Raw genomic sequence first — 20966 nt, 5'->3', positions numbered from 1 at the left:
GCATCGTCATTGGTTCACTCATGGAAAGTTGTTGAACCAATGACGGCGCGGCATAGCTGCGCGGCCTATGGCGACAAAGCGCGCGAAGAAGCCCGCCAAAAGGGGCGGGGCTTACGACTATATAAGCAGGCGTTTCGCCATAGGATTTCAGTTCTATCTCCTTCAGCGATGACAACGCATCTCTTTGCTGATCTCCGAGCTGAAGCCTTCGCCGCCTGGAAGAAGCTCTCGCCTAACAAGCTCTCGCCGCCGTCGAAGAGCCTCCCGAAGACAGCCCCGGCACCCTCGCAGACTGCCGCTTCGAGCGCCGCTCTCGAGCCGCCTGCTACCCGGTTCCGGCCGCCTCTCAGCGCGTCTCCGCACCCTCTACCTCTCAGGCAGCGCCAGCGTTCACGCCCTGCAAAGTGCTCCTCCTTCCTGAGACGTCAGGGACCCCGGCCTAAGATTTCGCTGGACCCGACGCCTTCTAAGTCCTCCTGATCTGCCAGGAAGGAAGAGGATGGGGCAAAGTCACCACCCCAAAAGCTCCTTCGTTCAGTCTCCCCTCCGCCCCGTTTAGTTCCGGGCATGGGAGATATGTTCAGTGTTGTGCTAACTGGACCCACAAATGTTGCATCCATGCAAAACGCCGTTTTCACGGTGAACACTATAAATACTTTACCTCCTCAAAGAAAGAGCAAACTTCCTCTTCCACTCTCTCCGGTGTATGGGCCCCCAACCGGCGGCCCGTCATCCGATGCCATTCAACCCCTTGTCACGCGGGCCGAGGCCTGGCAGGCCATCCCCGGGGTGTCAAGCTGGATCCTGGGGACCATAAGTCGGGGCTACTCGCTTCAGTTCGCCCGAAGGCCCCCGCGCTTCAGCGGGGTGCTTCAGACTTCAGTAAACACAGACGACGTTCATGTCCTCCGAGCCGAAGTCACGAAGTTATCTCGACGACTGGCTCATTCTGGCCCAATCGCGAGCCGAGTTAGAACATCACAGATCCGTGCTCCTCAGCCACTTGGAATGCCTGGGACTCAGGGTCAACTTTGCCAAGAGCTCACTGCTTCCCTGCCAATGTATCACGTTCCTGGGTGCAGTTTTCGACTCAGTCCGTATGACGGCGGTAGTCTCGCCAGAGCGCGCCCTGGCCATTCAGCAGCTCGCGGCTTCAGTCAGGAACAAAGCCTACCTCCCTCTGAAGTTCTTCCAGAGGATGCTAGGGCTGATGGCTTCCGCCTTCCCGGTTTTGCAGCTCGGCCTCCTCCGGATGCGGCCTTTACAATACTGGTTGAAGTTTCGGGTCCCTCCTCATGCCTGGCGGCACGGCCGCCTGCGTCTCAGGGTCAATCAGGCCTGTTTGACAGCTCTGAAACCTTGGACGAACCCTGTATGGTTCAGTCATGGAGTACCCCTTCAGGCGGTGTTCAGAAGGATGGTGCTCTCGACGGATGTGTCCAACATGGGTTTGGGCGCTCTTTGTGAGGGCAGACCGGCCTTCGGCTCGTGGTCTCGCAAGGAAAGCCATCTGCACATCAACTGCCTCGAGATGCTGGCAGTGATCCGAGCCCTTCAGGCGTTTCAGGCACACCTGACGGGACGCCACGTCCTAGTCCAGTCGGACAGCATGACAGTGGTGTCATACATAAATCACCAGGGCGGCCTTTTGTCCAGCCGCTTATGCGCACTGGCGAAGCGTCTTCTGGAGTGGGCATTACCGAGGTTACAGTCGCTCAAAGCGACTCACATACCCGGGAGAACGAACTTGGGAGCAGATATGCTATCTCGGAGCAATGTCCCCTCAGACGAGTGGATGCTCCACCCCCAGATGGTTCTCACGATCTGGGAGTTCTTCGGGAGGGCAGAGATAGACCTCTTCGCCTCAGAAGACAACTCTCACTGCCCAATTTATTTCTCGAAGGAGGAAGATGCTCTGGCCCACGACTGGCCCTGCACCCTCCTTTTCGCTTTTCCCCCGATCACCCTGATCCCTCAGGTCATCAGGTGAGTCAGGGAAGACAAACACAGAGTCCTCCTAGTGGCCCCGCTCTGGAGGAGCCAAGTCTGGTCCTCAGCTGTTCAGGCTTTCCACGGAAGCCCCGTGGCCGATCCCCCTGAGACAGGATCTCCTCTCTCAGGCGAACTGGACGATCTGGCATCCCCAGCCAGAACTTTGGGCTCTGCACCTCTGGTCCCTCGATGGGAGCCTGTAAACCTCCCAGGGGACGTGCTAAATACCATCTCTCAGGCAAGAGCCCCGTCCACGAGACGCCTTTATGCCCAGAAATGGTCGGTCTTTGTTGACTGGTGCTCTGCACGCAACATAGACCCTGTGGAGTGTGACGTATCACCGATACTGTCTTTCCTCCAGGGGCATTTAGATATGGGTCGCACCCCTTCAACGCTCAAAGTTTACGTAGCAGCCATTGCAACGTTTCACGCTCCTATCGCTGGCCAGTCAGTGGGACGAAACAGCCTTGTGGTGCGTTTCTTGAGAGGTTCTAGGCGATTGAATCCACCTCGACCTCTCACCGTTCCCACCTGGGACCTCTCTTTGGTCCTCAGAGCTCTCAAAGGGCCCCCCTTTGAGCCACTGTGTTCAGCTGACCTCAGGCCCCTGATGCTCAAAACCGCTCTGCTACTTGCACTAGCATCGGTCAAGCGTGTTGGCGACTTGCAGGCCCTCTCTGTGAGCCCTGCATGCCTTGAGTTCGGGCCTAACGACTCCAAGTCGTTCTGAAACCTAGGCATGGCTACGTTCATAAAGTGCTCTCGACTCCATTCAGAGCACAGGTCATTTCCCTCTCAGCGCTTCCTCCCTTGTCAGACGAGCGAGAGCTGGAATTACTCTGCCCTGTCAGGGCATTGAGGACCTATGTCGAGCGATCACTGCCTTTCCGGCAATCCGATCAGCTCTTTATCTGCTTTGGCGGCCACACCAAGGGGTCTTTGGTCTCAAAGCAACGTCTTTCGCGTTGGATAGTCGATGCCATTGCTCTTTGCTACTCCTCTATGGGCCTGAACTGCCCCATAGGAGTTAGAGCCCACTCCACTAGAGGAATGGCTTCCTCTTGGGCATGGTCCGGTGGAGTTTCTATTAAAGACATCTGTGAGGTGGCCGGCTGGTCCTCGCCATCCACTTTTGTCAGATTTTATAACTTGGATATCCCGACCTTACAAGCTCGGGTCCTCTCGGTATGACTCAGCGGCCTCTATCGAGCTCCGCCTCATGCCACTTTTGCAAGTGTAACACTTGGGTTCGATGGCTCCGGCCCTCTCACTTGTCCGCTGGTTCCCTCGCGGTGTCCATGACAAGTTCAGTCGTTCCCTGCCGTGGCACGGCGCAGTTGAATTCGTTCCCCATACGCAGTACGAGTGAAGTATCGAAAGGGAACGTACTCGGTTACTAACGTAACCTCGGTTCCCTGAGATACGGAATGAGTACTGCGTTACATGCCGTGCCACGAGGCTGCGGCTTCAGTGTCGTCGCTTCAGTCGTATGACCTGAAATCCTATGGCGAAACGCCTGCTTATATAGCCATAAGCCCCGCCACTTTTGGCGGGCTTCTTCGCGCGCTTTGTCGCCATAGGCCGCGCAGCTATGCTGCGCCGTCATTGGTTCACTCATGGAAAGTTGTTGATAATGGCTAGATAATGCAGTTACACTGCGTTATTGAAAAAGGCTTCAGTAAAGGGGAAAAAGGAGACCTTTCCCCATACGCAGTACTCATTCCGTATCTCAGGGAACCGAGGTTACGTTAGTAACCGAGTACATTTTCCCTATCTATTTTGTGTGACGGGGTGGCAAGTTTAAGCTTGACGGGCCCTGCCTAACATGAAAAAGCAACAAATAAACAATGTAAAAAAAAAAAATTACATAGTTGCCTGCTTTTGTTCTTGGTGGCTATAAGGCTCAAATGATGTCACTTCGGCTTTGTGATGTCATTTAAAGGAACAGTGCATTATTTATAGATAAAACAAGTTAGTGTGATGGGGTGGTAAGTCAAACTGGGACGCAGACAAATCATAAAATATTTACAAAAACAAAAAAAATGGTTTATTGTGAATAAATATATTTTGTGTAAACAGGGACACACATATAATCCTGAAAATAGTATATGTTTGAAAAAAATATATAACTTATTTGGTGATATTTTAGATGCAAATGTCATGTTAGTTAACACGGACATGTGAAATTGGCTATGTAATAATGAAAAATTATTAAAAATAGTATGTTAATCTTCAAATAAAAGGATTTTATCATATATCATGTTAAAAAGAACACTTGAATTAATAACTTTAAGCTTTGGAAACAGACTTTGGGACATTTTTTTGTGCCTTATGCATCTGATCAAACATTGCGGACCCAAATGGCACCCGTTTCATAGAATGACTCAGTGGTTAAACATGAGATAATTCATCTTTTGTATATCTAACGGTTGATCTTTGGTCTCATGAATTTATAATTTGTTCCCTGGCAAATCGTTTTGGCTGAAGGCAAAGTGACGTTTCATAACTTTATATACTTAGGCTATTTAACTTTACCTTTGTATCCTACTAAAGCGCTGATTTTGTACGTTTGACTGAATTGTTTGCCTTATTTTTTTATTGTATATATTCTTATACCTTTTATACTTTTATAATGGTTATTATTGATCGTTAAAACTGACATTTAACAAAAAGAGACAGGTGTGTTTTATGTTATATTTCATTTTATTACAGTAAAGATAATCAGATGCACATATGTTTAATATTTTTGAAATGTTAACGAAAAGAGGCTGGGTTGTTTTATATGTCGTTTTGTTATACATACTATAGTGAAGATAATCAATGAACGCGTTGCCTGAACCACATTTGTGAGGCTATATATGTTTTTTGTTTTGTTTTTTAAGTAAAACGAAAAGAGGCAGAGTGGTGTTTTATAAAACATTTCGTTTTATTGTTGCCTAAAATATACATACAGAGATAACCGGAGAAGCCAGAGCGAGCTGAGTGACGTTATCAAGTACGCTGCTGTACCATTTGCAGAATCGCCGGACTTAATTGTGTCCTCTCGTCCACGGAAGTCTGTTCTGCTGAGTCGAACTTGCCAAGTCAGAACTACTAAGGACGCAAGTCTGAACTTTGCGAACTTGGTATTGAGAAACGCCTCATGTCTCAACATGTAGAAGTAGACTATATTAAAAGACAAGACAATAAATAATGTCAACATATGAGGAATACTTTTAGCTGTTTTGCTAATCGGGTTTATGTGTGCGCGTTTGTCACAAGCTGCTTTTTTTTTTCTTTTTTTTTTTTTTTTAGAATCGTAAGGCAAGAGCTTACTTTTTTGTTATATTTATTTATCCATATAGCTTCCTGTTACCATGCCAGGTTATTTCCAAATGTGTGATTATTATTTTTTTTTTTAGGTTATTTTTTTAAATCGGTTGGTGCTGTTGGTTAATGTTGTAACTGCAATTTTTTTCTTGTTCTTATCTCGTTCTAGATTTACTTGAATTGATATTGTCACGTAATATTGTTAGATTAAATAACGTAATTTGAATTTGCCATACCTTGACTTTTAGTGAATTGACGCCACTGAGGGACGGTCCATCATTTTTTTCCCTCCCAAATTAAGCCAGTTGAAAAACATGGGATGATGCGAATTATTCTGGCCCACCCACACCTTTAGAGGCCCACCCACCATCAACTTTCTGCCTCCGCCACTGCACGAAAGGGTCATGTACTGTAAGTAACCACTGAAACATGTTTGGCAGCTTCCTGTATAATACACTGTCGATGCTACAGTGTGCTAGTAATATTAATTTTTTTCTTTTGGGGTTTTGTTCTCTCTGTATCCCAGCTTGCAAAACAGTAATGAAAAGAAGTTCTTATTTTAACGCACTTGTTATCAAAATAAGTCTGACATTACTGTCACTAGTGCTTAAAGGGTTAGTTCACCCAAAAATTTAATTTCTGTCATTAAGTACTCACCCTCATGTCGTTCCAAACCCATAAGACCTTCGTTCATCTTCGGAACACAAATGTAGATATTTTGATGACATCTGAGAGCTCTGACTGCTCCATAGACAGCAATTTAACCACCAATTTCAAGGCCCAGAAAGGTACTAAGGACATCGTTAAAATAGTCCTTGTGACTGCAGTGGTTCAACCTTAATGAAGCAATGAGAATACTTCTTGTACGCGAAAACAAAACAAAAATAACGACTTTATTCAACAGTTTCTTCTCAGAGAGCTCTGGGATTTCATCATAATATGTTAATTTGTGTTCCGAAGATGAATGAAGGTCTGGATCGACATGAGGGTGAGTAATTCATGACAGAATTTTCATTTTTGGTTGAACTAACGCTTTAAAGGTGCAGTAAGTAATTTCTGAGAAACACTGTTGATATTTGAAATCAATCCAAACAAACACACCCCTCCCTTCATTGCTCCGCCTCAAAAATGTGTGGATGTCTCTTTATCATAGCTGAAATTGAAGATGATAAGCAAACGACAAGGAAGAAAAAAAATAAACATATAGTACACAAGAGTAAATACAAGCAAGAGTTCATTGTTAGTCACCAGCAGCACATCAGCTCCAGACAAACAATGGCACTCAAATCTAGGGTTGGGTATCGTTTTAATTTTAGCGATTCCGATTTTGCTTGTCGAATCCGGTTCCGATTCCAATATTTTTTTATGGAGAGAAAAAAGAGCACATACTTCAAGAATAATGTTTTTACCTATTATTCTTGCCACATTTAGGCTATAACCAGTAGGCTGTAACTGTTAACTGTGACAATTTGTCTAATAATGAAATAAATAACACTTTCAATAAGGAATGATCAGAAGCAATTACAAACCAAAACTATTTAGGTATAACACAAAAAATACAACATAAAATATATAACAGGCAGTTGCTATTGGAGGCAGTAACATAAGAGAGATTAAAATGCAAAGTCAGTAATATTGAATACATTAGTACTCCACTAGGTGGCAACAAGTGGCTGTTTAAAAATGAATTAGTCGTTTAAAACGGTGGATCGTCCATTAACTAAACAAGTACTCATGAATAAAACAGAATTAAATAATTTTTAAAAAGTGATTGAATGAATGATTCAAATTAATATAGGCTAATTTTAAATAAACTAGAACATGTTGTCCTGTAGCTGCCCGAATGTATTTAATCGTGATCACTATTTTAAAAAATAAAGTAAACAAAACTTCTTAGGGGCTGTTCACATATCGCGTATTTTGCATGCTCAAGTTCGTTATTTCAAATGTAGGCACATTATTTAAAATGTTCATTATTTCAATTGTTTCCAGGCGCGCCTATGCTGTGGAGAGATGAAAACATCTCAACATTTCAGAATGCCGCAAGTGCACCGCAGGTCATGTGACAAGGACCAACTGATCAGCTTCGACCTTTCCGTAACAACAACAGGGCGGGTTTTATTTCTCATCTCCATAAATATATCTAGTAGTAAAGCTAATTCAAGGGCTAGAAATCAATTTATTCTTTGCTGATACTTCCTCATCATCATGGAGAGCACAGTTCATGGTTGCATAGCAACGACAGACGCCACGGGAGCGCAAGCGCTTTGGAAAGGAGGAGAAAGCGGCCGCGCTTTCCACGCATTTTTAGACGCGACATGTGAACGGCCCCTTAAACACGGTGCATTCCTTCAGATTAATGCAGTGTTGAAGCAAAAGTCAGTGGCCGTTGTAATGGACTGCACATGTGCGTGATGAGATAAGGTCTTTGTCGCAGGTCCTAGCAGATATTTACAACTGTAAAATGCTCACTACCGTTCGTCGTGCGAGAATGACTGAAAAAAGTCAGGAATCGATAATCAGAATCGAAATGCGTGCATCGTATCGAATCCCCGGTTCTTTGAAATTTGGAACCGGTTCTAAAATGGAACCAGTTCTCGATACCCAACCCTACTCAAAACTGTCCTGTTCCTATTGCTAAAATTACAACACCAGCATATCTTGGTTCTGTGAAACATAGCAAAACCAATGTTACTCATTTATGGAGCAGAAACAATGCAACCTCGGTGTCCATTTTCAGGCCTTCCCGCTTCGGTCTCTCCAGTGCCCCGTTAACGCGGGTCCTAAAGCTCTTGTCTGATCATAAACCTTTTTCTAGTGATATTCCTCTGACCTTTTCTCTCAAACTTCTCTCTTTCTACAGTCTTCAAATCTCCCTCTTGCTCACTCTCTCCTCCCCCATCATGAGTGGACACGCCCCCTACTGCTGATTGGCTACAAGTGTACTTTTCCACTTTCAACTTTTCAACACTTTCAGAAATCACTTTTTGCACCTTCAAATGTAAAAAGTTGTTTACATTCATTGCACAGAAGCAAAAAAAAAAAAAAAAAATCTTTTGACTCCAAAAGTCAGTTGGATTATTTGTTTGTATTATTGTTGAATATTCTGTATTAATTAGATGTATGATGGTTTTAAAGGTTTGTGCTTTTGACAATTTCCCTGTATTTAAGCATAGATTATCTTTTCCATTCACAAAAGGTTTCATTCTTGAATTCAATACACCCAACCACATAATCTCACATTTCTGCCTAATGACCACACAACTGAAATTTAAGTTTTGATTCACTTCACTCTGAAAAGATCTTAATAAATAAAATAGAGGCAAATCATTTTAACAAATTACTTGACATTACAACTTATTCCATTAACTAAAAGACAGATATGATTTCAATAAATATGTGATAAAATGAGGTAAAAATGTTCTTTACACTGTGTTCCAAATTATTATGCAAGTGACATATCAGTAGGATTTCAGTACAATAAACATTCAGATTTTAGTTTTTCTGTTTGCTTCCCAGAACTCCCTCATCCCAAAACCCACTAATTATATTGCCCAGAAAAATGTCAAATGCCAACTGCCGAAGGAGGGTTTGCTTCCTTGAAACACTCAAAAACCTTCTTCTCAGCATCCCACAGATAGATCTGTGAGAAGGTGTAGTCAAGTCAAGTCAAGTCACCTTTATTTATATAGCGCTTTTTACAATGTAGATTGTGTCAAAGCAGCTTTACATCGATAACTGGTACATTGTTTGGCTGCACAGCAGCTCTTAAAGAATAGTGTCAATGCAGGCAGATCAAAGCACTGTTGAATATCAAATGTCAAGTCAAGTGTCCCCAACTAAGCAAGCCAGAGGCGACAGCGGCAAGGAACCCAAACTCCATCAGGTGACATTAGGTGGCAGACAAGTGGCAAATTGGTGTTAAAATGGAGAAAAAAACCTTGGGAGAAACCAGGCTTAGTCGGGGTGCCAGTTCTCCTCTGGCCAACAGTGCTTTGTTACAATTCAGGTTGCTATCATAAGTCCAATAGGATCGCAACATTAAAAGTATTTATTTCAGTTCCATCCAATTGAGGATCGTATTGAGGATCACGCCAGTATGGACGGTTGTTGAGGAACTGTGTCATGGCTGTCGTGTCGATGAGGCCCTCACAGTGGATGATCTAGTTGACTCAATCTCTGCTGATACGTCAGGGCTGCGTTGTGGTCATGTCAAGGTGCAGGTCCTTGGTCTCACCTGGATACGGCCCGGATCCGGTTGACTACGGTGAACCTCGGGATAAACAGAAAGACTAATATTAGCGTAGATGCCATTCTTCTTCTGATGTAACGAGTACATCAGGTGTTATAGGAAGTGTTCCCGGTTCCGGCTGACCTAATTTATGCAGCCTAATAATCCTTTAACGGATTTGAAAATATAAATTGGTAATGTGTTATGTGTATGCCAGGTTAAAGAGATGCGTTTTTAGTCTAGATTTAAACTGACAGAGTGTGTCTGCTTCCCGAACAATGCTAGGAAGATTGTTCCAGAGTTTAGGTGCCAAATAGGAGAAGGATCTACCACCTGCAGTTGATTTTGATATTCTAGGTATTATCAGCTGGCCTGAATTCTGAGATCGCAATAGACGTGAAGGACTATAATGAATTAGGAGCTCGCTCAGGTACTGGGGAGCTAAACCATTTAGTGCTTTGTAAGTAATTAGCAAGATTTTAAAATCTATACGATGTTTAACAGGAAGCCAATGCAGTGTTGACAGAACTGGGCTAATATGGTCATACTTCCTGGTTCTAGTAAGAACTCTAGCTGCTGCATTTTGTACGAGCTGTAGTTTATTTATCAGGCGAGCAGAACAACCACCCAGTAGAGCATTACAGTAATCTAGCCTTGTTCTGCATTTTTCATTGAGAGCATATGTCGTAGTTTAGATATATTTGTAAGATGGAAGAATTCGGTTTTACAGATGCTAGTAACATGGCCTTCAAATGAAAGATTGGTATCAAAGAGCACACCCAGGTTCCTAACTGATGACGAAGACTTAACAGAGCAGCCATCAAGTGTTAGACAATATTCTAGGTTATTACGTGAAGAAGTTTTTGGTCCAAAAATTAGAATCTCTGTTTTTTCTGAATTTAGCAGTAGGAAATTACTGGTCATCCAATTTTTTATATCAGCTATGCATTCCGTTAATTTTGTGAATTGGTAAGTTTCGTCAGGGCGTGAAGAAATATAGAGCTGAGTATCATCAGCGTAACAGTGAAAACTAACGCCATGCTTCCTAATGATATCTCCCAAGGGTAGCATGTACAGAGTGAACAGCAACGGTCCTAGTACTGAGCCTTGTGGTACTCCATATTGAACTTGTGATCGATATGACATGTCTTCGTTTACTACTACAAACTGATAACGGTCAGATAAGTATGATTTGAACCATGACAATGCAATTCCACTAATGCCAACATAATTTTCAAGTCTATTTAATAGAATATTGTGATCAATAGTGTCAAATGCGGCACTACGATCCAGTAACACTAATAGAGAGATACAACCACGATCTGATGATAAGAGCAAATCATTAGTAACTCTAATGAGAGCAGTCTCAGTACTATGGTACGGTCTAAATCCTGACTGGAAATCCTCACAGATACCATTTCTTTCTAAAAAGGAACATAGTTGTGATGATACTGCCTTTTCTAGTATTTTTGACAGAAAAGTGAGATTTGAGATCGGCCTGTAATTGACTAATTCTCTAGGATCAAGTTGTGGTTTTTTAATAAGAGGTTTAATAATAGCCAGCTTAAAAGTTTTTGGTACGTATCCTAATGATAAAGATGAATTGACGATATTGAGAAGAGGATCTATGACCTCTGGAAGCATTTCTTTCAATAGCTTAGTCGGTATAGGGTCTAACATACATGTTGTTGATTTTTTTTATGATTTAACAAGTTTAGACAATTCTTCCTCTCCTAAAGCAGTAAATGAATTGAATTTTTCCTCAGGGACACTACAATGCACTATCTGACACGATACTGTAGTAGACGGTTGCATGGTTATTATTTTTTCTCTAATATTATCAATCTTGCAAGTAAAGAAGTTCATAAAGTCATTACTGCTGTGCTCTTTGGAAACATCAGAAGTTGAAGCTTTATTTCTTGTTAATTTAGCCACTGTATCAAATAAATACCTAGGATTGTGTTTATTTTCTTCTAAGAGTTTTGAAAAATAGGCAGATCTAGCAGATTTTAAGGCCTTTCTGTACTCAATCATTCTCTCTCTCCACGAAATACAAAATACTTCTAGTTTTGATTTCTTCCAGCTGCACTCCATTTTTCTGGCTGCTAACTTTAGGGCCCGAGTGTGCTCATTGTACCATGGCACTGGATTAATTTCCTTAATCTTTTTTAAACGCAAAGGAGCAACTGAGTCTAATGTGCTGGAAAAGACAGAGGCAATAGTTTCTGTTGCAACATCGAAGTCTTCTAAGCTGTCTGGTATGCTAAGGCGATGAAAATGATCAGGAAGATTATTTATAAAGCAATCTTTAGTGGTAGAAGTGATGGTTCTACCATATTTATGGCATGGAGGCAGTTTAGCCGCCTTGACTAAATGTAGTATACACGAGACTAGATAATGATCTGAGATGTCGTCACTCTGCTGCAGAATTTCAACAGCATCAACATCGATTCCATGTGACAATATTAGATCTAAAGTATGATTACGACAATGAGTGGGTCCTGACACATGTTGTCTAACACCAATAGAGTTTAGAATATCTGCAAATGCCAATCCTAATGCGTCTTTTTTATTATCTACATGAATATTAAAATCACCAACAACAAGGACTTTATCTGCAGCTAGTACTAACTCTGATAGAAAGTCAGCAAATTCTTTGATAAAGTCTATATTGTGTCCTGGTGGCCTGTATACAGTAGCCAGCACAAATGTCAACTTACATAATGTTACGTAAAGTACCATAGTTTCGAAGGAATTATATTTGAAAGACTTCTGACTAATACTGTAAATATTACTATAGATTACAGCAACACCTCCCCCTTTGCCTTTCTGACGGGCATTGTGTCGATAATCATAACCTTGAGGTGTAGTCACTTCCCAGAGCCAGGTAGTACCTTTCTTTGAAGGAAAAAGGCTGCAGGATCATGGAGCCTCTTGAAGGAAGGGCCTGAACCTCAGAAAACTCTTTAGCAGTCCAATGCAAGTCTTTGGAGTCACCGATGTACTGGGTCATGGCCAGATAAAGCTCCTCCTTGATCCAAAAGACCTTGACAGCAACTACATCTTCCATGTTAGGGATCTCACCCTGTGAAGGAAATTTCTGAGTGCTCCTGCTCCACTGATAGATGACCGGTACTTGGGAACGACTTGCTAGGATAAGATGGGCCTTACCATCCAAACTGACAAACTCTGCATCTGTATCACGAAACCATTCATGAAGGGACTGTTAGGAGTCAAAGCCCTTGTCGTTCAATTTATAGAGAGTGGACAGACCAGCCTTTGAGCTGTCAGCGATGATGAAGAATCAGTTGTTGCCAATCTGAAAGGCCTCAATGTCATTCGGCTTGGAAATCTTTGATGCTTCAATGTCCTGGAACTTTGTAAACTTGCTTTGGTCTTCATCAAACTTATAGATGTGGGAACTACCAAAGAGTTGAGCAACAATAACAAAGACCTGGTTCTGGATAATCACAGACTATCGCAGCCAACAATGGACTGACCTGAGATGAAAGAAAACACACCGTTGGGAGCCGCGATGGCCACGTACATGTCGTTCTTGAGGGAGAACGTGTCCACAAACAAAGACTCGGTAGGCACAGAGTGGAAAGGAATGAAATCTGCCCCACATATGGTAAAATGACATCTTAAGGTGATGATACATGGGGCAACTTTGCCGAGTGATGTTGCTTTGGCACTTTCCCATTGAGGATGGGCAACAAATTATGATCTAAAGCAGTGGTCGGGAACCTGTGGCTCTTTGACAAAAATTACTTGGCTCGCCAGTTGTCTCCTTTCACTAACATTTTACAGTTAAAAAAATATATAACTAAAACTAGAAATCTTTTTCCTACAGAAAATACAATTAAAATTCCTTTGTTTTACAGCGAATCAAAATGAATGAAAAGTCAGTTTACAGTAATATTACGTTAGGTTACATTACGTTTTGGCTGGTTAAGCTTCACAACACCAATAAACGGCAAACAATTTGCGTTTCTATGGTAATCTTGCGCATGCACATTCAAGCAACAACCATATAGGGCTACTGCTGAAACTGGAACTGGAACAGGAACTCTTACTTGGATCTGGAATGCCATGGATCTTCAAATGTTCTTTATAATCTGTGGAGAGATGTTAAACATCATTGCCATTATGGCCATTTAAGTTGCACTTAAATAAATATACCATTTGTATTTGTGCCAGTAAATAACATTTAAATAAAGGGAGCAATTCCAATAGGGTCGTCGCACCATCAGTGCTTGGGCCCTAAATACAGGTTAGGACTTTAAAGTCCTAAATATTATGCTGGTCATAACTGCATCCAATTTTAAAGAGGCAGTGATCAGATCTGAGGTTCTGTTTTTGTTGTGTTAAACGAGTAGCCTGGGACAATGACAAATTAAAAAAAAATACTTACGCACAATAGTTTCTTACTTTTTGAGTGTAATGGCGTTACAAGCACTCTTCAGATTTGCATGGAAATTAAACTTATACGTCCTTCCTCGTTCTCACACCTGGCACAACACGTAATTTATTACAGGATCACCTGAGTAAAACAATGTGTTCGGCAATTCGTTGAGTATATCATACTGTACATTTAAATTAGAAATAGTAAATAGGTTATAAACAATAAAATATTTCCCAATTGCGTAGACTGTGTGCTCTGCGTTAGTTTAACAATGACAAAGGGATTAGAAAATATATGTTAAAATAATAGGACAGATAACTGCTCACCTGCTCTGTGCTGCAGTTCTGCATGAGTTATCATCAAATCTATGCCTTTCTGCAGCTGCTCAAACCATACCTGTCCAAAGTTCTCCTTAAGCGAAGTTTAAAATGTAAGAGCCAAACCAGGTTTTATCTACAACACTGAAGAAACGATTGTAGGATGTTTCAAAGATGGGTTAGGCCTATAACTTTGTTTTGAAAGTCCACTTTAGACATTCTACTAAATATAAATAACTTTCAACCACATGTCAACTAATCTCATTAATTTGCAACTACATGTCAACTAACTCTCATTAGAGTATTACTAGACTGTTAGATTAGAGTTAAGGTTAGTAGAATAAGTTGAAATGTACTTGAAAAGTTACTTATAGTCAGTAGTGTTTGTTGGGGAGCATCAAAATAGTGTTAGTAGATATTAGTAAAAGTGTTAGCAGATATTAAGCAGACAGTCTACTGAATCACTAATAACTGGTAGATGACATGCTGTTACTTATATAGTTAGTAGAATGTCTAAACTATGGACTATCGAAAGTGTTACAAAAGATAAAATTAAGAAAATGAAAAAAAAAAAAAATGAACAGAACAACATTCAGATTACTATATTATATTTTACAGTATGATTAGAAAAGGACAAAGTTTGAGGTGGTTTGTAGGGACAGTTTAATTGTAAGATCTGTAAGAAATGCTAAAGCCAGTCTCACATATTTGAAAAGCTACAAAAAGTAAGAGATCCTGGTAAGCTGACTGCTGTAATTCATACGTTAGAGCTTCCATAACTGAAGGTGGAGGGTTGTTTGATAACATTTAGAGTAACACATCACTTCTTTAAAACAGAAATATTTTTTTTGTGACATGAATTTTTATTTTAAGCAGTTTAATATAGCCTTGGAGAATAATTTTCTTTCAAAATCAATTACAAACTTTTGAAAATTTGCTTCCAAAAATGTTTTACTTTTGTTGTGCCAGCCAAGGAATTGCCATTAAGATTCACTCAACAAGTGTAGCTTGTGTCCTGTGGGTTACTGTGGGTTGCTCTGGGTTTTACCATGGTTTAGGACAAAATGTTGCCCCAGTGAATATTATTCATACATATTGAGGCCATTCCAGCCTGTTTTGTCACGGCCACAGAGGTGTTTTTTGTTCTTCCATTTAAATAGTTGCATTTAGATCTGTTGTTTCCTTCTACTTCCTTGGCTTTGTGTTACAGTCACAGTTTTTATAATGAGACAGTCAGAAAATTTCATTACATCAATTTTATTAACATTTAATAAACTCATTCACAAAACATTTCTGTTATTAGGTTTACATGCAGAATCTGTAAGATGTTTATATATTTTTTTATTGCCTTCAGGTTGCTCTGTGAGATATTTACATATTTTCCACAGGATAAAGCAAGAACTAAATTACTGTTTAAAAATGTACTACTGACTTTTGTTTTTTTTATATTGTGCCTCCTTAACTGTCAATGTTTTTAGTTGTTAGGGCCTCATTTCCCAAAAAACAATGGATCTTTGGTCTTCTTACATCTGTCGCTACATTTAAACTCATTCATAAAATACCTTCATGATGCAAAATCAATGTACATATTGTAACCAAAAATAAAAACAATCAAATCTGATGAACTGAGCTGAAGAACTTCTTCAGACTCGCCCTGGAGTTCCATCCTCTCTCCTTTGCAAGCCTGAACACACTCCCAAAGAGATCAGGGAATGAATCCATCAGGTTGATGCTCTCTGCGTCATCTGGACTATGAAGAGAAAAGAGACACCAAAAAACATGGTCTGACACACAATACTAAATTATTGAACAAATGTGCATCACATTACATGTAACTCACTAATGCTCGTGTAGGTTGCGTATAAAACGCAGCAGGCCCAGTGTGTTCTCAGGATAAGGTTTCCTATTCATTTCCATTTTCTGGACAAGCTCAGATGGCAGCTGACAAAAGAAATATATTTACAAAAGTAAAATGATTTTTCAAACCAAGAGTAAAGCAGGCCATGAACTACATTCAAAAGATTTGTAACAAAGAAAATCCTGAAGACATTAAATCATTTTTTTTAAGTTGTTACTACTTTCATTTAACTAAATATATCAATAATTAAAATATGTTTATATTTATAGAAATATGTTTGAATATGTCTGCACTGAAGTTAGACTCACTTTAGTTTTCCATTCAGAAAAGCTTTTCCTCTCTGTGTATTTTTCAATAGCATGAAGGAGCTCCTCATCAACATTACGACAGCTCTCGGCTTCATTCTGGTTCCCAATTTTTTTCAAATACTCCACTCTCCTGACAGGATTTCAAAAACAGTACAATCTCTTCAGATGATAAAAAAGAGTATCTACAGTAGATACAATTCAGTTTTCCCCTTCATTTAATATAAAACCAGAATTTGGTAGTTCTATAAGCAGTGCTGAACCTCTCTGGCTTATAAATGTCATTACTAAATCAATGTAATATTCTACCTTTCATCAATCCAGAAGAAGGGGTGTGCAAGGGTCTGCTCCACAGTTGGTCTGTTGTTTGGATTTTCATTGATCATCCACTCGATGAGATCCTTCGCTACATCATCATCCAGATGTTCCAGTGAGTATCTTCCTTGTAGAATGTTGACTTCACAATATGGACCTTTACCAAATGGATGGTGTCCTCTAGAGAGAATGTAGTACACTAACATCCCAGCAACCTTCAAACAGGTTACAGTGATACAAGTTTAGAATTTTCATCAAATACAGTTTAAATGAATTGTATTTGTAATTCTGTATTTAAGTCAACAATTGAATCTTTAATAATATATTTTTATTATTTAACTTTAAGTTATAATAATTACAGTATTGTTGACTTATAAGAAAAGGAGAGACCACCTGAATGTCGGAGCTCCTCTTGTACCCAGTGCTGACCTCCTCATCTATGTTCTCCTTTGCCTTCCAGCATCTAGTTCCAGCAATGCTTGTTCGTAAAGTCGTTTGGCTTAAGTTCAGTCGACGACTTATGCCAAAATCAGCCAATCTAGCTTTTCCATTTATATCTATAACAAACAGAAGTTTCAAATTAATAGGAGATCATTCTTTAATTATTAATCAGATCATTTCAATTACTCAGGTATAGCTCCTACCAATCAGAACATTCTGGGGTTTGATGTCCCGATGAAGCACTTTGGTCTGCGGTTGGTGTAAAACCTGTAAGCTGTAGAGAACTTCCTTCACCAGCTTCTTCAGAACCGAACTTCTCTCAGCAGAATCATCTGGTAAATGCTCTTGGATATATTCCTCCAGTGTGTACTCACAAAGCTGAAGAACAAGATATCCAAAATGGTCATCTTCAGCGAAGTCCACATATCGCACAATGGAGGAACTATCAAGCTGCGGAAGTCGTAGAAATTCCTCCTCGTTCTTGAGGGCCTGATAATTGGACTTAATCATTCGTTTCACAGCCACCTCTGTGCCGTCATCCCTCAAACCAAGAAAAACTTCTGTTCCATCGCTTCCTTTAGCAATCTGAAATTCATCACTGAGTACAAGAGTAAGCCTACCATTTCCCAGCCTATAGGTATTGCTAACATCCATGTTAGCTAGCTTCTCAAGCTTGGGTCTCCAACGACAGCTGGTCTGAACCCACCTTTTTGAGAAATTTTGGTTCTCAGCAGGCGGTGTAAATGGCTGCACACTTGAATTTGATTCCTCAATGGATTTCACTACAGTGTCTGAATACGGCTCCTCTTTATCTTGCAGCCCACCTTCTTGTGATCCCACTTCTTGCTGGATTTTTTTCTTCTTTTTCTTCTTTTTCCTGCTCTTTGAAGGAGCAGCCGTCTCCTCATGTAAACTATCCATCGCACCTGATGGATGTTTGAGTGATATGTTCAGATTTTGTAGCTTTTTGTTTATGGCTTCATCTTCTATCTCTGCAGTGTTAAGTATCATCTCTGGGACTGAAGTCAATCCATACAATGCCACAAGTTCAGGATTTAAGTCATTTATGTAGGCAAAGAAACTATATGTCCACATTCCAATTAAACTTGAATGATCAGGACGTGTGAGAGGCAACAGACTTTTGCATAACTTCTCATAGACAGAATGGTTCAATCTCAGTTTCTGCTCAGACGTCTTCTGCATCATGACATTGAGTATTTTGAGTATCAAAAGATTGACTGTTTCACCGTTTGGATTTCCAAAGTACTGAAGACTCTTTGTTAGAATTGGCACAAGCTCACTGAATACCTGAGGAGAGATGTTTTCACTGACACACAAAGCAATTTTTAAGCAGTTCAGTACAATCGGCCAGTGTTCCTGAAGGATCCTTGGAAAGCGCTTGATGAGTCCCTCAATGTATCTGTCTGCACTCTTTGTATCTTTTAACCACTTGATGGCGCTCTGACGGTACGGCTCTGCACCACGACCAACAACACCAAAGTAGAGCTCAAAATAAATCAAAGGAACAAAAGGATCCTCTTGAAAGAAATGTTCCTCATAGATTTTGATAACTTCTGTGTGATTTTTCATTCTTACAGCACAAAAAAAAGAGAAAGATATATGTACTTTATCAGACACTTTACCCTGTGAAGATAGTCGACGAATCATTCTCTCAACCTTTTTATCAATCTTTTGATTTGCCTCATAGTTCATTACAGGTGAAGCTCCAGCCTCTATAAGTGCTTTCACAATGTCTTCACGGTCATGATCAACAGCAAATTGCAATGGAGTCAACATTTGTAATCCATGTCCATTTGGGTTAGCTTTTGCTGCAAGTAATCTTTTCACAATACTCAATGGAACTCCAGTTGTGAAAGCAGCATAATGTAGAGGTGTTTGTCCATTTGTTGAGTGTTTGTTAGGATCAGCCGACTCTTCAAGTAGATAAGAGCAGATTTCTTCATTTTTGCATAAAACTGCTGCTGTTAATGGTGTAACATCATCCTTCCAGTCTTCAGAAGAGTACAAACCGTTAATATCTCTGCCTTTTAATAATTTCTGAAGTCTCTCTGCCTTGTTGTCTATGATGCATTTTATTATGGGGTCTGTTTTTCTAGGTCCTGCTGAAACTGGAACTGGAACCGGAACTGCTACTTGGAACTGGAATGCCATGGATCTTCAAATACTCATTACAATCTGTCAAAAGATGTTAAACACTTGAAATTCAGGCACTGAGTAGCATTATTACTTATTTCTTTTACATTGATAATAGACACAGTGTTAATTTTTACAAAGTTTTTTAGTCATAGTTTTTGTGTTTAGATGAAAGTCTATAAATTCTTTCAATATGTTGTCATGTCGTATGCATTAATCTCTGTACATTTTACTCTGATTAAAATGCCAATATTGTCAATGAAAAAACTGTGTGATTAAACCATTTTAATAAAATGTTTATATAATTTCAAAACATAACATACTAGTAAAACATTCCAACTAAACATGTTCATATAACAAGGAATTGTCCTTGTGAAAACCTGAGCTCCTGAAATAATGGCATACGAGAACACTGAAGTATTATTTTTTAGTGGTGTTAAAAATATTATTGCTTTAAGAACATTATTAATGTTTCATGTTTTACAGGCTGTTTATGATATTGCACTTTGTGTAATCACACTTGTTACAGAAATGTAAAAACTTAAGTTACACATTTTGACTAGCACATAGGCTTTACTCTGTGATTTCACTTTTGTTGTTTGTCAAAGTTCAAAGAGCAGAGCAATCCTAACATATGATGATCAAACCAGAACATATAATAACTGGAGTGGAATTTTTAATAACCAATTTTTTAACTTTTACTTGGTCTCCCTCTTCTTCAATGTTTAGTTATCGTTGTCTATAACATTATAGACTGTAAATATACACTAGTTTGCATGTTTTCATGAAAATGAAACTCGAGGATGGGCGGACCGATCTCGAAGAATAGCTAGTACTTTCGGTGATGGTCCTCACTTAACGAAAGATCCTCACTTAAATTACAAATTATTCAAGACTTGCTATTTGTATTTAACCATAAAAACGCGTATCACAAGAGAAAAAGAAAAGGTTGTAAGATACAATGCCTGCTGCACGTGCAGTCGATAGCAGCGCGCTCATTTATACAGATAGAAAATTATTTTCAGAAGTTGTTTTACATCGAGTAGCCACGAATGGAAATGTGGCGTTTAATATAACTGGTTTGTGTGATGTTTGTTACAAGTTTAAATTAAAAGTTGCTAAAAGACTGGCAATGATCTGTGATTGCTGATAAATGCTCAACAAAACTGAAGTCTGATAATTATGTTAAAAGTACGGCTTTCAAACGTTACTTAAATGGTTATAATTACCTGTTTTATTTCGAGAAATCGCAAAAACTACATTTAAAAGAGATAGACCTGTCGGTATTGGTATATATCGATGATATCTGGATAGTAGACTACGTGGTATCCGATAAAATAGCGGTAAGTGTCTTCCTGGATCTTACACACTATATACGTCATTCCTCCCACAAAAGGGTCAAACCCACTGAAACTTTTATCAAGGACAGTACAAACAAAAAAGCTGTTAAAACCGTTAATTTATTTAATACATTTAAGATTTTGTGAAATAGCAAAGTCTTTTATTGTTTATTTGGTTTATTATTTAGTTTTGCTTTTATTTACTTTCTCGTTTGGTTGATATTTTATATTTTTGTATCTTTAACGCTGGTATTTTTGTTGTTGTTGTTGTTTCTGGTTAGTAATTGTTGTTCAAGCAT

At 40.0% G+C, this 20966-nt stretch overlaps 3 protein-coding genes and 1 pseudogene across 5 annotated transcripts in view; all 4 read right to left on the bottom strand.

Moving 5' to 3' along the window:
- Positions 1–20966, bottom strand: part of LOC127516227 (uncharacterized) — a 60381-nt gene that overhangs the window by 22549 nt on the left and 16866 nt on the right. The gene's annotated exons all lie outside the window — the stretch shown is intronic.
- LOC127516229 (uncharacterized) overlaps positions 1–20966 on the bottom strand; it is a 61225-nt gene that overhangs the window by 32300 nt on the left and 7959 nt on the right. The window contains exon 1 of one of the 2 annotated variants that reach the window (XM_051900644.1): positions 20605–20685. The exons of the other annotated variant lie outside the window; for it this stretch is intronic. The gene's annotated coding sequence lies outside the window, so the exon portion shown is untranslated. Of the gene's footprint in view, positions 1–20604; positions 20686–20966 lie in introns of those variants that run through there. 2 annotated transcript variants of the gene reach the window in all.
- Positions 12384–14297, bottom strand: LOC127515662 (leucine-rich repeat LGI family member 2-like; annotated as a pseudogene).
- LOC127516228 (uncharacterized) lies at positions 15496–20700 on the bottom strand. Of its 2 annotated transcripts, XM_051900643.1 has the most exons (7): positions 20557–20696; positions 17377–19369; positions 17126–17289; positions 16727–16947; positions 16421–16550; positions 16095–16195; positions 15496–16004 (listed from the first exon to the last, which is right to left on the bottom strand). In XM_051900643.1, exons 2-7 carry the CDS (start codon positions 19343–19345, stop codon positions 15866–15868), a joined length of 2724 nt encoding a protein of 907 aa, XP_051756603.1. In that variant the 5' UTR covers positions 19346–19369; positions 20557–20696; the 3' UTR covers positions 15496–15865. The 2 variants fall into 2 exon arrangements, 1 of the variants encoding a protein (XP_051756603.1); XR_007930952.1 differs by lacking the exon at positions 16421–16550 and having other exon boundaries at positions 20557–20700.

Source organism: Ctenopharyngodon idella, chromosome 7 (assembly GCF_019924925.1).
Source record: "Ctenopharyngodon idella isolate HZGC_01 chromosome 7, HZGC01, whole genome shotgun sequence".
NCBI lineage: Eukaryota > Metazoa > Chordata > Actinopteri > Cypriniformes > Xenocyprididae > Ctenopharyngodon > Ctenopharyngodon idella.
The sequence above is the reverse complement of the archived record's forward strand: the minus strand, read 5'-3'. Positions and strand labels throughout refer to the sequence as shown.